Source organism: Panthera leo, chromosome D3 (genome assembly GCF_018350215.1).
Source record: "Panthera leo isolate Ple1 chromosome D3, P.leo_Ple1_pat1.1, whole genome shotgun sequence".
NCBI classification, from domain to species: domain Eukaryota; kingdom Metazoa; phylum Chordata; class Mammalia; order Carnivora; family Felidae; genus Panthera; species Panthera leo.
Genome location: NC_056690.1, coordinates 18,520,077 through 18,536,528, shown reverse-complemented (window position 1 = coordinate 18,536,528; position 16,452 = coordinate 18,520,077). Strand labels below are relative to the sequence as shown.

General features: G+C 54.5%; 1 protein-coding gene across 2 annotated transcripts in view; it reads left to right on the top strand.

Annotated features, from left to right (window-relative positions):
- TRPV4 (transient receptor potential cation channel subfamily V member 4) overlaps positions 1–11,440 on the top strand; it is a 35,565-nt gene extending 24,125 nt beyond the window's left edge. For both annotated transcript variants that reach the window (XM_042910253.1, XM_042910251.1), the window contains exons 7-16: positions 1,332–1,511; positions 2,745–2,903; positions 3,164–3,256; positions 3,509–3,582; positions 4,283–4,448; positions 4,673–4,739; positions 7,271–7,587; positions 8,624–8,751; positions 10,135–10,256; positions 10,708–11,440. In XM_042910253.1, the coding sequence (XP_042766187.1) occupies positions 1,332–1,511; positions 2,745–2,903; positions 3,164–3,256; positions 3,509–3,582; positions 4,283–4,448; positions 4,673–4,739; positions 7,271–7,587; positions 8,624–8,751; positions 10,135–10,256; positions 10,708–10,865 (1,464 nt within the window). In that variant the 3' untranslated portion in view covers positions 10,866–11,440. The remainder of the gene's footprint in view (positions 1–1,331; positions 1,512–2,744; positions 2,904–3,163; positions 3,257–3,508; positions 3,583–4,282; positions 4,449–4,672; positions 4,740–7,270; positions 7,588–8,623; positions 8,752–10,134; positions 10,257–10,707) is intronic.
- The last annotated feature ends 5,012 nt before the right edge of the window (positions 11,441–16,452 follow it).

Here is a 16,452-nt window from a genome sequence, read left to right as displayed (position 1 = left end):
GTCATTAAAATTCCAATTTATAAAAGAGTCTTGAGGTGGTGGAAAAGGCCTGACTTTAAGGTTTTGTGTGTGTGTGTGTGTTTTTTAAGTTTATTGATTTATTTTGAGAGGGAGAGCATGATCAGGGAGGGGCAGAGAGAGAGAGAGAATCCCAAGCAAGCCCCTCACTGTCAGCTCAGAGCCTGATGCAGGGCTCGATCTCAGGAACCATGAGATCATGATCTGAGCCAAGACCAAGGGTTGGACACTTAACCCACTGAGCCACCCAGATGCCCCATTATTATTATTATTTTTTAAGATTTTCTGTTTAAAAGGCCTAAGTTTAAATTCTGGCTTTGCCCCATTAACCTGTGTGGCCTTGGGCAATTTCCACCCCCTCTCTCTGTTCCTCAGTATCCTGTGTGTAGGCCACATACAGTCGCAGTGGCATTAGGAGGGACTGGATCTAACAATTATTTCTAGATTTAACATGTTAATAAAACTGGTTAATTGTTGTTTTAATTACATAAAAAAGATATTCGTTACAATTCAGATTTTCAAAAACATTTTTTTTTTAATTTTTTTTTTCAACATTTTTTATTTATTTTTGGGACAGAGAGAGACAGAGCATGAATGGGGGAGGGTCAGAGAGAGAGGGAGACACAGAATCGGAAACAGGATCCAGGCTCCGAGCCATCAGCCCAGAGCCTGACGCGGGGCTCGAACTCACGGACCGCGAGATCCTGACCTGGCTGAAGTCAGACGCTTAACTGACTGCGCCACCCGGGCGCCCCTCAAAAACATTTTTTAAAGTTTATTTATTTATTTATTTATTTATTTAGAGAGCACAAGCAGGGGAGGGGCGGCGGGGGGCGGCGGGGGTAGGGGGGAGAGAATCCCAAGCAGGCTCCGCGCTGTCAGCACAGAGCCCAATGTGAGGCTCAAACCCACAATCGACCGTGAGATCGTGACCTGAGCTGAAATCAAGAGTCGGACGCTTCACCGACTGAGCCACCCAGGCGTCCCTACAATTCAGATTTTTATGGCTGGCCTGGTTCAGCCTGGCTTCAGCTGACTGATTGTGCAGCTTCAGGGAACACCCTTCTTTGCTCTGAGCCTCTGTTTGCTCATCTGAAGACTAAGATGGTAAGAGTAAGAACAAGATGATGTGAGCACGGGGTCCGGCGCCCAGGACATGCTAAGTAAATGTTTCCTCCCCACTACGTGCTGCTCTCTGGGGAGGCACCATGTGATGGGCTGTGCAGGGCCCCCGGGGTCCCTCTGATGTGAGAAGCTGAGCGTTGGTGTCCCTCCCTGGGGCCCCCTGACCCTCCCGCCCCCACCCCGTGCAGGTCTTTCAGCACATCATTCGCCGGGAGGTGACAGACGAGGATACGAGGCACCTGTCCCGCAAGTTCAAGGACTGGGCCTACGGGCCGGTGTATTCCTCGCTGTATGACCTCTCCTCCCTGGACACGTGTGGGGAAGAGGCCTCTGTGCTGGAGATCCTGGTGTACAACAGCAAGATCGAGGTGAGCACCAAGGCAGGGGACAGAGCCTAGGGAAGGAAGGGTGTGGCTGGGATCAGGGAAGGGACCCCGGGGCTGGGAGGGGCTCTGTAACTTACATGCTGTGTGGCTCCAGAGAAGTGACCCGACCTCTCTGAGTCCCAGCTTCCTCTTTTGTAAAACGGGGATAAGGATAGTTCACATCCCTTGGAGTTGTTGGGAGAACCAAATGAGTTCATTTGAGAACAGTCTGGCACAGAATACACATTATATGTCAGCTATTATCATCAGTAGTCGTTAGATGAAGTTATGAAAGCTCTTTTTTTCACTTAGCAGTATTTTGCGAACATCGTTTTGCACCATTAAATATTCTTCTACAATATCATTGCTGCGAGTAAATGTACCACATTCTAATGAACCGTTCTTCTATTCTTGGTCATTTGGGTTTGTTTCTGCCTTTAACTCTCAGGAATAACACTGCAATAGCACCTCTGTGGCTATGCTGTTGCCCAGATCCATGGTTATGAAGAAAGTCAAGTCACTGAAGGGACGGGGCACTGATCAAATGCTGGGGACTAGGTGCAGAAGGTCTCCCTTTCCTCCCCGGCTCTGTGAGCTGGGACACATGCCTTCCCTTGCTGGAGCTCACTTCCCTCATCTTTGGAAGTAGTGACTAACTTGACTTAGTGACTAGCTTGATTTCGAATCGGGGTGGTGGGAGGTTTAGCATCTCTGGTACAAGCTTTGATTGATTGGCAGTGTCTGCCTGGGAAACAACAGTATAGAGAACTATTGTGCAGGGCTCAATTATTGATGTCTTCCTAGGGTTCAGCATCGGGGTGAGTCAATTGTCTGTCATCCTGGGGCTAAATTTCCCATTCCTGCTTCCTGACTCAGAACTTCTGAGGTTGAAGCCTGAGGATTTATATTTTTGATGAGCTACATAGGTGATTTTGCTACCGGCAAAATCCATAGGTTGGAGTTTGGGGACCATGAGAATAGCTTTCCAGCTCTGGGTTCTCTGAGCCTAGAATAGGCTACAAAGGTAAGTTGGGGCAGAATTGGGCGGAGCCTCGAATACTGAGCCCAGTAGTCTGGTGTTGATTCTGAATCCCCATCCAGTTCCCCATGAATCCTTGAGTGTCGCTCAAGAGCAGGTCAGGAGGAGGCAGAGGGTGGGGGAAGGCGTGCCAGACTCAGCCAGCTTAGATCCCACGTGCCGGGAAGGGTGGCCGCTGATCACCCTGTCTCCCACAGAACCGCCACGAGATGCTGGCCGTGGAGCCCATCAATGAACTGCTGAGGGACAAGTGGCGCAAGTTCGGGGCTGTCTCCTTCTACATCAACGTGGTCTCCTATCTGTGCGCCATGGTCATCTTCACCCTCACCGCCTACTACCAGCCACTGGAGGGCACTGTGAGTGGCTGCGAGCCGGGCAGGAGCTGGGGCACAGCTGGGGCCTCCCCCCACCCCCGGGCGGGGTCCCCTGTGGGAGGGACAGGAGAGAGCTGAGGAACAGGATGGGGGGTGCCCCCCTCCCCCGCACTCAGGGGGAAGAGAGTGAGGGAGGAGGGTCCACAGGATCCAGGTGTGTGGGGGGCGTTGGGGCGCGTCCGGATCAAGGGCCAGATGTTGGAGGGGCTGGGTGAGGACCCGTGCGCCACCTGCCCCCTCAGCCTCCATACCCTTACCGCACCACCGTGGACTACCTGAGGCTGGCGGGCGAGATCATCACGCTCTTGACCGGCATCCTGTTCTTCTTTACCAACGTGAGTGCTTGGCCCCCGACCCCATCCACCCTGCCCTCCCTCCTCCCTTCCTCCTTCCTCCTTTTATGTCCCCCCTTCCACTCCCTTTTTCTGCCTCCTCTTCTAAGCCTGTACCCTCCTTCTCTGCTTTTTCCTCCTCCCCCAAAAGAAAAGAACCCATCATCTGGTCTCTGCTTCCCTCTCTCCTCTCCCCTCCCCTCTGCACTCCTGCCATCTCTACCCCGCTCTCACATGCCTCCTCCCCTCTTCCAGATCAAAGACTTGTTCATGAAGAAATGCCCGGGAGTGAATTCTCTCTTCATCGATGGCTCCTTCCAGCTACTCTAGTGAGTAGAGGTCCCCAGGCTGGCAGCTTCTGGGTGAGGAAGGCACGGTTGGGGCAGGGACAGCATCCAGATTGCTGGGGAGGTGACTCTTATTAGGAGTGGGTTCACCCAGCCCAGACAGCTGTAGCCCAACATCAGGACAAGGCCAATGTCAAGCAATAGAGTCTTCTGCTTAAAGCAAGACATGATTGCTAGAGGGTTCTCACCATATACACCTCTATAGAAACAACGCAATGTCTTATGCTGGTGATTGATTGCTAATGTCTGCCAGGAGTGGCATGTGAAGCATCCTCAGGCATGTTTGTGTTTGGTGGGTAAGAGTGCTGTGCTTGATTAATGATGTCTGCCTGGGGCACAGGATGAGTTGCTGTATGTGTACTACATCTCTTCCCTTTTTCTTAGACAACAATGAAATTCACTTAGCCACAAAATCTCCACTGAACACCACCTTCTCTAACAATTCCAAAGGGCATCGCTTTGGGATCCTGGAGGGCCTTGGGGCCATCGCACACATCAGTTGCCAACTAATTGAGCATTCTGACCAACAGGAATGCTGGGGAACCCAGTGCATCCACTTTGTTTCTCTTCTGGGGGTCTAGAAGGCATCGGGATGTCCTGGTACCCTGGAGGGCTTGGGGGCATGTCTCCACCTCCAGGGCCTCATCATCCCCTCTCCCCTCTGGCCCCTGATGCCCTCCAGCTTCATCTACTCTGTGCTAGTGATTGTCTCAGCGGCCCTCTACCTGGCGGGGATTGAAGCCTACCTGGCTGTCATGGTCTTTGCCTTGGTCCTGGGCTGGATGAACGCCCTTTACTTTACCCGCGGGCTGAAGCTGACGGGAACCTATAGCATCATGATCCAGAAGGTATGGGCCCGGGGAACCCTCTAGACTGTGTGCATCTTATGCATGTAGATGGTGCCCTCAGCCCTAAGGACATGGGGCATTGTGGGGGCAGCAGGCAGGGTCTGGACATTGCTGGAGAGGGGGAAGGGATAGGGTGGAGGTGGGAAGATCTGGGATGGAAAAGACCGGAAAGCGAGAAACCACGTGTCTCATCTGTGTCTCCATATTCCCACCGGGGTCCTTAGATCCTCTTCAAAGACCTTTTCCGCTTCCTGCTGGTCTACTTGCTCTTCATGATTGGCTATGCTTCAGGTGAGCTCTGGTAGCCCGGGTGGTGGGCCCGGGGCACGGGGTGGGGCAAGGACCCCACCGGGTGGGGTGGCCGTGGTACGCGGAGGACGGTAACCAGCGTGTGCTGAGTTCTTCCTGTGCGCCAGGCACTGGGCTGAGTCCTGTCCCATCCCTGCCTCATCAGTACCCCTGATGGGTCGGGGGCGTGAGTGCCTTTATTACCCCTTCTACAGATAAGAAAACTGAGGTTTAGGAAGGTTAAATAACTCGTCCCAAGTTCAAAAGCTAGGAAATGGTAAAATTGGTGGATTTGCTATTATTGCAAAAGGAGCCACCCAAACCTTAGGGGCTTAAAACAACCAATCGTCTACTTTTGCTCACACGTCTTGGGGTCAGCTGGGTGGTCATGCCGACCCGGGCCAGGTCCGGCCCATCTCCATGGGCTCCTGTGTCTGCAGTCAGCTGTGGGTTGGCTGCTGGCCGGCCCGTCTAGTGAGGATGGCCATGGGGGATGGTGATCTTGCTCTCTTCGTGGTCACCCATCCTCCAGCCGTCTTGGGCGTGTTCACATGGTGGTCTGAGGGTTCCAAGAACTCAAGTAGAAGTGTTCACTGTCGCTGCCTGGCACACCGTCACTGCTGCTTTTCTCTTTTGGCCAACGCAAGTGACAGACCGGTTGTGATTCAAAGGGCGGGGAGATAGACTCTGCCTCTTGAAGAAAAGATCTGCAAAACCACATGGAAGGGACATGGGGACAGGGAAGGATGCATTTAAAAAAAATTTTTTTTTAACATTTATTTATTTTTGAGAGACAGAGAGAGACAGAGCATGAGTGGGGGAGGGGCAGAGAGCGAGAAGGAGACACAGAATCTGAAGCAGGCTGCAGGCTCTGAGCAAGCTGTCAGCACAGAGCCTGATGCGGGGCTCGAACCCACAAACTGTGAGATCATGACCTGAGCCGAAGTCGGATGCTCAACCGACTGAGCCACCCAGGCGCCCCGGGAAGGATGCATTTTCATACTTAATCCGACAGTTCAGGTCAATTCTGGCTGTCTCCAATATGCCTGCTCCGGGATGTCATGATACCAGGGGACCTCAGTGGCACAGGCCATAGGGGAAGGGCCAGAGATGGGGAAACCGACTGAGCCATTGGGCTGGTCCCCAAGGGGTGGGTGAGCTGACATCCAAGGCCCAGCATCCAAAAGGGAGCAGCTGACTCAAACTTCACCAGGCCACATTCACACCTGAGGAGGTTGGTCTGGGGACAAGCACTGAAACAGGAATCTGATGGTGGTGAGATTTTAACCCAGATGAGGCCAAGCTTCTGTGTGGATTATGCTGGAGAAGAAGAACTGTAGCCTTAGCTGGGGAGATAGGGACAGGATACAGCTGCCCCCTCCCAGGGGTAGGACTGGGAAGAAACTAGACAGAGCGTCAAGGGTTCTGCAGTGTTTTGGGATTCGGGTCAAGAGGCCAGCCTCACTGCAGTCCTAATTATAGAAACTGAGGCAGAGGCTTAGAGGCTAGCAACTTCGTGGTCAGCTTGGTTCCAGGGCTTCTCCTGATAGGGGACACTGGATCCCTCACCTGAAGCTGACCTAACACAAACATGCCACTATTCTGTTTTGTGCCCATGGCAGACATTGCTAATGGATTGTAGAGTGATTTTTTCCGATAGGTCCAGATAAGGTCTCAGAATCCTTCTCAACGCGGGTCAGCAGCCACTCCGCGACTCAACAGCCACGGCATGTGTATTGAAACCCGCTCGCCGCAATCCCAGATGGAGGTGCTATGAGATATGCCCCGCTGACTGAAGGGGCTCGGCCTCCTCGTGCTCCCTGCCCTGGACGGCGTAGGGTTAATCGTTGCTACTAAACTGTGTTGAGAAGGACTCTGAAGCCTCGTCTGGGCTCAGTGGGAAGGGATGTGCACCATGATCGGTTTGAGATGTCTGGGGAGGGCAAGGGCCTTGGCAAGCATGGCTCCTGGGACAGTCAGAGCTGGTACCTGGTTTCGGCTTCCACCTGTCCCCTCTGAGCTGATGTGGGCTGGGAAATAGGAGCACGACAGAGAGCCTGCCCCCTGGGAATGTTGGCCTTCCAGGCTCCCAAGACCTCTGAGAACAATAGGCTGGATTGGGGTTTCTCAGCCTTGGCCCCGCTGACACTTGGGGCCAGATAATTCTCTGTGGGGAGCATCCCGTGCATGGTGGAGTGGTTAACAGCGTCCCCGGCCGCTCCCCACGAGGTACCAGTAGCACTGCCTGCCTCTCTGGTTGTGACAGCCACACACTGCCAGATGTCCCCTAGGGGAAAAGCGGCCCCTGGTTGAGAACCGCTGGGCTAGATCCTGGGAACCTCTTCCTCATTAGCAAGACTTTGTGGAAAGAGCAGAGGCTGTGGACCCTCGGCTTGGTTTATAGGCTGGGTAACCCTGGGCCGGTGCGCTCCCCTCACCGAGCCTCAGCTTTCCCCGCTGTCAAATGGGAATGGCGCTCTGCACCTCTCAGCACGTGTCGCCACTCAGGGAATGTCACCCCGTCCCTCCCACAGCCCTGGTGTCCCTCCTGAACCCGTGCGCCAACATGAAGGTGTGCAGCGAGGACCACACCAACTGCACGGTGCCCACGTACCCGTCCTGCCGCGACAGCGAGACCTTCAGCACCTTCCTCCTGGACCTCTTCAAGCTGACCATCGGCATGGGTGACCTGGAGATGCTGAGCAGCACCAAGTACCCCGTGGTCTTCATCATCCTGCTCGTCACTTACATCATCCTCACCTTCGTGCTACTTCTCAACATGCTCATCGCCCTCATGGGGGAGACGGTGGGCCAGGTGTCCAAGGAGAGCAAGCACATCTGGAAGCTGCAGGTGACGCCCCGGGGGGGCCTCCCACCCCCACCCCCACCCCCACCCCGCCAGCCACCGCCCCCTTCCAGAACGGAGAGACCCGGCCCACTGCACCCCCTTCAGCCTTCTGCTCGGGGCCAACTGCTCGTCTCATTCTGCCTCCGCTTCCCTGTCTGTAAAATGGACGTTGTAGGCCACGGCCTACTTCCCAGAGCTACCTAATGCATTTCCAGAGGCTTCTTGCCTGACCGCCAGCAGCGGTCTCAGATTCACCTTGTGGTCCGGCTTACGGGACACATCCGGCTCCCCCGGGACCCTGAGCGAGCTCTGTTGGCACAGGACGCTCAGAGAGCGTGGGCGTTTCCGCGGGGGCCCCGTGCGAAGCCCGAGGGCAGCTTCTGAGCCCCCCCCCCCAACAGCCCAAGAGATCAGGCTGGCGTGGATGTGGACCACCCCAGTGCAGGGAGGCATCAGTATCTGTATCGGGGGGGCTTTTACCAGCCCCAGGCTTCTCCTGCTCTTTATGCACACCACTTACTTCCCCAGGCCTCAGTTTCCCCACTGGGTGTAACTCATAAAATGCAGACTGGCAGCCTGTAGACTGGGTTTGAGCAGCAAAGATTTATTTACTTATTTTCTGCATTGCCATATTTAAAAAAAAAAGTGAACGCAAAGATTTACAGTTAAGAGATAGCATGTAAAAATCCAGACTTCTGGCCTTTCTTGAAAGTGGGAAGCCTGGCAAGGCGGGCCCGCGTTCCTTTCTGGCACTGTGCGAGCATGGGTGACAGCAGCTGTCTCCTTTACGCGGGGCGGGTGCTCCCTGGTTTGCTCCAGTCCCCACCCCGCCCTAGTGTTCCCAACGGCGAGTGGTGACCTTGTGAGTGCGTCACAGGGCTCGGATCCTACTTCACTCATTTGTGCTCCTGCCGGGGCCCCTGTGGGTAGTGGAATGGATAACCCCGCCCACCCTGGCACCTTGAGGGCAGTAGGCGGTGGGGAGGGGAGTGGGGAGCGGGTGCTCACCAATGGCCTGCCCGCCCCTTCCTCCCTGCAGTGGGCCACCACCATTCTGGACATCGAGCGTTCCTTCCCCGTGTTCCTGAGGAAGGCCTTCCGCTCTGGCGAGATGGTGACCGTGGGCAAGAGCTCAGACGGCACCCCAGACCGCAGATGGTGCTTCAGGTGAGGCAGGGCAGAACCACCCTGCGCAGATGGAGCCTCCTTATGCTTTCTACCCATTGCAACTTCCCAAGCCACTGAGTCCCCGATGGGCCCGAGTGGAGTTCGGTGCTATTGGGTGATGTTGGGCCAGTCGGTTTACTTCCCAGCCTCTGTTTCTTTATCCCTGAAATGGGGAGGATGATAGCACCCCCCCCCCCAGGCCAGCTGTGCGGATCAGATGCCTTAGCACGTGAGGGAAGCCCAGCTAGCACTCCATGCGCATTGGGTTGTCCACATGGCTCCTCTGTCCCTCGCTGGGGGGACAGCAGGGACCTGCAGGCATCATCGTCTACTGACAAAACAATGGGTGTACTTCAGTGCTTCGGCAGAAAGGGGAAACTGAGGAATGAGCCTCCCGGACTTGGGCCATTACCCGGGATGCACGGGGAGGGCCACCTTCTCAGGGGAACCCCTGGGTGACTCTTTTCTTTTAAGGTGACTCTTTGTAAAGCCATTGCCGGCATAGAGTACAACCATCATGTTTGGGGTCAGGCAAAGCCAGCATCCTCCTCTGTGAAGTGGGGACGATGACAGCACCCACCCCACGGGCCAGCCAGTCAGTCCTGTTCTGTTTGGCTCCAGAGCTCAAATCCGGACTCCGATATGTCAGCTTTGTGACCTTGCGGGAACAGCGTTCAGAAACCTCAGTTCGCTGTAAAGGGAGGGGAGTGGATGGATCTTCCTTGCTGGGTCCTAGCACACGGAAATTGCCCGAAATATGGAGGTCGAATGAAAACAACAAAAAGTCACTTTAAAAGGGGAGAAGCGTATTGAGCCAGTTTGGGCCCAAGAGGCTGCCTCCTGCCTTTGCCGGGGAGGGAGTGTCAGGAAGGAGGGGGTCCGCTGCAGATGAAGGGAGAAGCACAACGGGGTGCATCCAGAGGAAGTTCAGGACGCTGTGGACCTTGAAGACACGATGCCACGTGAAAACAACCAGACACAGAAGGGCACACAGTGTACGATTCCATTTACATGAAATGTGCAGAATAGGGAAATCTACAGAGACAGAAAAAGCAGAACATGGGGTCCGGGCGTTACGGGGGCCGGCGGGGCAGGTAGTGGGAGTCACTGCTTCCCGGGTACAGAATTTCTGTGATGGGAATATTGGAACTAGATAGCGGTGATGGTAACGCAAGCCTGGGAATATAGTTAATCCACTGAAGTGTATACTTAAAAAGGGATCAAAAGGCAAACGTTATGTTATGTGTATTTTACCAGAAGTTTTAGGAAAAGGAGGAGGATGTGCTGGGGTGGCTGGAGCAGGGCGGCTGCCTGGGGGCGGGGAAGGGGTGCCGTCTCGGTGGGGGCTCCCCCAGAACCCTTTGTCTGCTGTGGCCCCGGCAGGGTGGACGAGGTGAACTGGTCTCACTGGAACCAGAACTTGGGCATCATCAATGAGGACCCGGGCAAGAGCGAGAACTACCAGTACTATGGTTTCTCGCACACCGTGGGCCGGCTCCGGAGGGGTGAGTGCAAGCGGGTGGGGAGACTCGGGGGTTCAGAGCGGAGGGCCCTGGTCATCCTCATCCCCGATTTGCTCTGAGCTGTCCTCTCCTCTTTCTGGGACTCGCCGCTCGCATCCATAGAGTGGGAGGGCATGATGGGCTGGCTGTTGCCTTCGCTGCTTGTGCATCCCTGGGATGCCCTTCCTCTACGCCGAGTGCATGAGACGCCGCACACAGGACATGGGCCCTCAGGCATTCTGCCTTGAGCTTGAATTCTGGCTCTTCCGTTCACTGCTGTGTGTTCCCGGGCGGCGCCTCGACCTCTCTGAGCCCCAGTTTCCGTGTCTATAACGATGGGGATAAGCACGCCTGCCCCTTTAGAGCACTACGGAGCGCCCAGTACGCAGCAGGTGCTCGGTGTGTACGCGTGCGCTATCGACCCTCATCCTTCCCTCCGTCGTGCTCACAACAGATCGGTGGTCCTCGGTGGTGCCGCGTGTGGTGGAGCTGAACAAGAACTCAAACCCAGACGATGTGGTGGTGCCTCTGGACAACATGGGGACCCCCAGCTGCGACGGCCACCAGCAGAGTTACCCCCCCAAGTGGAGGACAGACGCTGCTCCCCTCTAGGGGCTGTGGGCGGGCCAGGGTCTCTGGCCTGCCGTCCAGCCCCGTCCCCCCGCCCACCTGTTTCTACTCCACCCGCATTTCAGTGGTGCCTCCCAGGGCATCCCCCACCTGCTCCCTTGACCCCCAGAGGCGAGGGCCGGGCGGAGATGAAGGGGAGGCCCCAGGACCCTCTGGTCCCCAGGCTGCCGCCCCCCCAGCTCTGCCTCCCCACCTGGGCCACCAGGCTCCTGGCCGCCTGTCTTACTCCCATGGAGTCACATAAGCCAATGCCAGGGCCTCTCTGTCCCGGGGGGCCCCGACACCTGCCTCTCCATTATTTATTTGCTCTGCACTCAGGAAAGTGGTGTGATCCCTGCCCCCAAATGGAACCTGGGCCGAGGCCTCAGGACCTCATTCCAGGTCACTGCCGGCCAGCCCCCAGCCCCCAGCCCCAGCCGGCACCCTGGGCTGCGCACAGCACCCTGCGCAGCAGCGGGGTGGCTTTGCTGTGGGGCCCGGGGCCCTAGGGCGTGGGGCCGCCCCTGCGCCTGCGGTGTGTTCTGTAAAGGGTCTGGGATTTGTCGGTGCTCAATAAATGCGCATTCACTGATGGTGAAGATGGTGGGGGTGATGGTGGGGGGGGAGCGGTAATGGGCGTGGGGATGACAGCAACGAGGCGGGGGAGCTGAGAGATGCCGGTGGGGGCGGGGATGAGAAGGAGGAACAGTAGCAGTGACCAGGGTGGCGCGAGGGTGGCGGTTGGAAGCTGGGCTCTGGGCGGCGGTGGTAGCGTGAGCCTAAGGGACGTGGGCGAGCTGGAGAGGACGGAGACTTGCAGGGAAGGGGCGAAGAGTCACGCTGGCTGAGGGGGGGGGGGCGATCATGCTGGGCGGGAGAGGAATGTTAGTAGGGGGAGAGAACGGAGGTGCGGGGAGAGTCATGTTGGCAGGAAGGAATAATGGTGGGACAGAGCGATGCCGGCAGGGGAGAGTAATGTTGGTGAGGGGAAAGTAATGGTGGAGGAGTATAATACTGACGGGGAAGAGTAATGTTGGTGTGGGAAAGTAATGATGAGAAAGAGGAATGTTGGTGGGAAAGAGTAACAGTGGGAGAGAAATGTTAGTTGGAAGCGTAATGTGGGTGAGAAAGAGTGATGGTGGGGAGAGAAATATTGGTGGAAAGTAATATTGGGGGGAGAGTAAGATTGGTGGAAAGAGTAAGATTGGTTGTGGAGAGTAATGTTGGTGGAGAGAGAGTAATGCAGGTGGGAAGAATAATGGCGGGCGAGAGTAATATTGGTGGGGGGAGAGTAATGGTGTGGGAAGAGTAATATTGGTGGAAAGTAATATTGGGGGGAGAGTGATATTGGTGGAAAGAGTAAGATTGGTTGGGGAGAGTAATGTTGGTGGAGAGAGAGTAATGCAGGTGGGAAGAATAATGGCGGGCGAGAGTAATATTGGTGGGGGGAGAGTAATGGTGTGGGAAGAGTAATATTGGTGGAAAGTAATATTGGGGAGAGAGTGATATTGGTGGAAAGAGTAAGATTGGTTGCGGAGAGTAATGTTGGTGGAGAGAGAGTAATGCAGGTGGGAAGAATAATGGCGGGCGAGAGTAATATTGGTGGGGGGAGAGTAATGGTGTGGGAAGAGTAATATTGGTGGAAAGTAATATTGGGGGGAGAGTGATATTGGTGGAAAGAGTAAGATTGGTTGTGGAGAGTAATGTTGGTGGAGAGAGAGTAATGCAGGTGGGAAGAATAATGGCGGGCGAGAGTAATATTGGTGGAAAGTAACATTGGCAGGAGAGTAAGATTGGTGGAAAGAGTAAGATTGGTTGGGGACAGTAATGTTGGAGTGAAGAGAATGATGATGGTGGTTCTTTTTTCTCTCTTTCTAAGGGAGGAAACCTTTCCCCGAATGACCTCCCCTCTTGTATCATTGGCCAGAATAGGGTCACGTGTCTCCTGCTTCAGCCGGCGGGAAGCAGCAGTGTCCTAAAGCAGAGGGACACTTGGAGAAAGAGTGTCCCCAGCCAGGAATCCCTCTTGCCTGGGCGGGCCCACTAGGGTCTGCTTGCTACGGGGCTTTTTCCCCCGACGCCCAGCTGCACCCCAGCGGCTTTCTTCCGTCACTTGCCAATCTCTGTAACAGAGAAAGCCTGAGGTTCAGGACCTCTGAAAGGCAGAGCTGGCGCTGGGGATGACATTGGCTTCCCCTAGCCCACGGGGACCGAGAATGGGGGACGCTTACCGCGGAAAGTTGCAAGGTTGGTACCTGTGCTAGAGTGTGTCCGCGGCCCCAATTCCCCACTCTTCCCTTTGTCCGTGCCTTTGCGAGATAACCTCATGGTGTTCTCCCACTGTGGGCAAAGCGTAATTTTGCATCCCCGGCTTGGCTGTGAGATCTGTTTTAATCACCGCGTGCCAGTGGACATGCCTGGAGGACATGCCAGTGGACATGCCTGGACATCCCCGCCGGAGGAGGATGGGAGGAGATCTGTGGAGCCTGGGTGAGATCAGAGGAACCCCAAAGATGCATGAGAAAGAATGGTTTTTTTTTTATGCCGATGAGTTTTTGTGATTTAAGCGCAAGCATCGATGTTATGGCAATAGCTAGCGGATGCAGACCGTCCACTGCGCCCCACGTTTTAGATGAGGGACCCCAGGCTCAGAGAGGTGAAGACTCTTGCCCAGGGCACCTGGCTGGGCATTTGAACCCAGGTATTCTGTGCCCGCAGAGCCCATCCTGGAGAGAAAACACTGATCCCTGAGGGTGACAGGTGACAAGGCCAGGTCACTTTTGCCCTGAAGACCCCGGCTGTCGCCTGCTGTCTTGGCTGAGCCCTGAGACTGTCGGCTCCCATTTAGAACCCTCTCTCTCTTTGAACATACCCCTAACTTTATTCCAACCCGGATTTCTTATTATGTGCGTGTATGTGTATTTAATAATGATAAAGCACTTGTATGTCATATTTGACAGGAGAGCTTTTTTCATCTCAAGTTTAAAGCACTACTGGGAAATAATTAGTGCTACCAGAGTCAAAAACAATGGGACCCCATCAGAAAAGACAGTCTCAGAAACTCTCAGATCTTAATTGAACAATTACCTCTTATGCCTATGAATACTTCATTATTACATGCCCTGTTATTATTAGCTGTTATTATTGTTTTAGATGAATGCTGGGGATTTTTTAAAAATCAAAAGCCATTTTCAACCACACTGTTCATCTCCCCAGAACGCACGCGTCTGACATTTCCAAATGTAATGATGTCGTAGCCGGCAGTCTCCACGCCTCGCCCAGACGACCGTGTGTTCTGGTCGTTTCAGTTGTTTGGACGGAGCCATTAAATACTCCAGGCCCCTGTTCCTACTGTTATCAATTTTTGGCTCCCTGGTAAAAACATTCGCACGAGAATCAAGCACCCCCTACCTTTTATTTTCCAGGAGTTCAAAGCCACCGTGGACAATGGGGAGATCTTTGTTCGCCCAAGCTTATGAGTTGAAGTGAAAAGTAGGGGTAGTGGTGGAGGCAGAGGACGGGATGGAAGGGGTGCTGGCAGCGGAGACCCAAGCCCAGGGAAGGAGAGCGGGCTCGGCATCTTCTGGTGGAAGGAGGAAGCAGGTGAACACAGAGTGTTAGGCGTTGTGCTCAGGGTTCTGCATTCACATCTCAGGAACCATGTTTGGGAACTGACAGACAGGTGTTTGGTGCCTTTCCAGGAGTCACATGCCCTCTTCTTTCTCCACAGCACCTGTTTAGTTCAGAGTTCTTCACTCTGTTCCTCCAGTCATGCGCTCCCCTGAGCCAACCACTGTGACTCTGTTTCCCTTACTAGGGATTGGTAGAGGAATGGCCACGTGAACCAGTTCTGACCTATAAGACAGAAGTCTGCTGAAGGAAGAGGGGGCTTCTGGGAAAATAAGGGCAATCTAGGAAGACACTGTCTTCTCCTTTGCTGGGCACTCTCAGGTCTGTGATGTGATGCCTGGAACTGCAGCAGCCATTTTGTGACCATAAAGGGGTTTAGTGGAATAGAAGGATGAGAAAGGGTCTTCGATGATACCGTCGAGCTGCTGAATTAACCAACCCTGGGGCCGCCCTACCTTAAGGCTTCTTATGGTTGTTTGAGATGATCCTTTTTCTTTCTCATTTAACAACCGAGTCAGGGTTTCTTGATACTTTGCCCAAATCAGAATACATTTTTATCACCATTTTACAGATGAAGAAAGTGAGACCCCATGAAGTGAACACCCTTGCCTAAGAACACGCAGCTTAGATGTGGTGGAGTCAGGATTTGCCCCCTCTGTCTTAGGAGGAGAACCCTTCTAGGAGGTTGGCGGGATTTTTTTTTCCCTTAGTGTTTTGGCCTTTCCAGAGCATGTGCACATTCCATTTCTCCATGGTAACATCTGTGATGGCTTCTAACGGGAGAGGACAGAGGAGTTTGGGTGGAACTGGGACTTGAATCCAGGTGCCCAGAACCAGGTGCTCAGTGACATCAGAGAGGCCCGCTTGCTCTTAGCCCCCCTCGGTTTGGGACGCGTCCACTGGATCCCACACAGCAGCCTTTGGCTGGAGCAGGGTGGGACTGCGGATCCTGCAGATTGGCCACCAGGGGCCGCTGTAGTCACACCCGGGGGCCTCCTCAGAGGAGGCCAGAGGGAACTTGGAAGCAGCCAATTTAGTTGGAAAGAACCCCTAGCTGAGCTCCCCATGGGGTATGTCCCCAGGCTGTAAGAGTCAGGAAGTCCCGCACCTCCCAACAACGAGAGAAGGAGAGAAGGTGGCCCAGACCTGCCTGGGGAGAGTCTACACCTAGTTGCTGTGTGCCCTCAGGCAAGTTGCCTTCCCTCTCTGAACCTCACTTTTGTCATTTTCAAAATAGGGGTACTCACTCCCACTTGTCGAATGAAGTCTTCCCGTCTCTTCTTGGGGGTCCTTTCCCCTCTTTGGGCCTAGCTCAACACGGTGGACAAGGACCAACTAGGATGTGGTGGCCCCAGAATTGAGGCCCAATGACTCCAGGCCAGGGTTGGATTCCAGCCGTTGCTCTGCCACAAATTCATTAGGAGTCTTTGTGCTGCAACCGGGGAAACTGAGATCCGCACATCACCAGAGAGAAGGACTTAGTTTCCCTAATTGCAGTACAAGAAGTAGGACTCAGTATTTCCTGAAGTATTTGTTCTTTGGGATATTAGTGGATAGAAACAAAAACTTAGGGAGGGCACCTGGACAGCTCAGTCGGAAGCGTCAGACTCTTGGTTTTTGGCTCAGGTCATGATCTCACAGTTCATGAGTTCGAGCCCCGCATTGGGCTCCACACTGACAGTTCGAGCCTGCTTGGGATTCTCTGTCTCTGCTTCTCCCTGGCTCGCGAATGCGACTCTCTCCCTCTCTCTCAAAAATAAATAGGGGCACGTGGGTGGCTCAGTCAGTTGAGCATCCAACTTCAGCTCAGGTCATGGTCTCACAGTTTGTGGGTTCGAGCCCCGCGTCGGGCTCTGTGCTGACAGCTCAGAGCCCGGAGCCTGCTTCAGAATCTGTGTCTCCCTCTCTCTCTGCCCCTCCCCTGCGCATGCTCAGTCTCTCTCTCTCTCTCTCTCTCTCT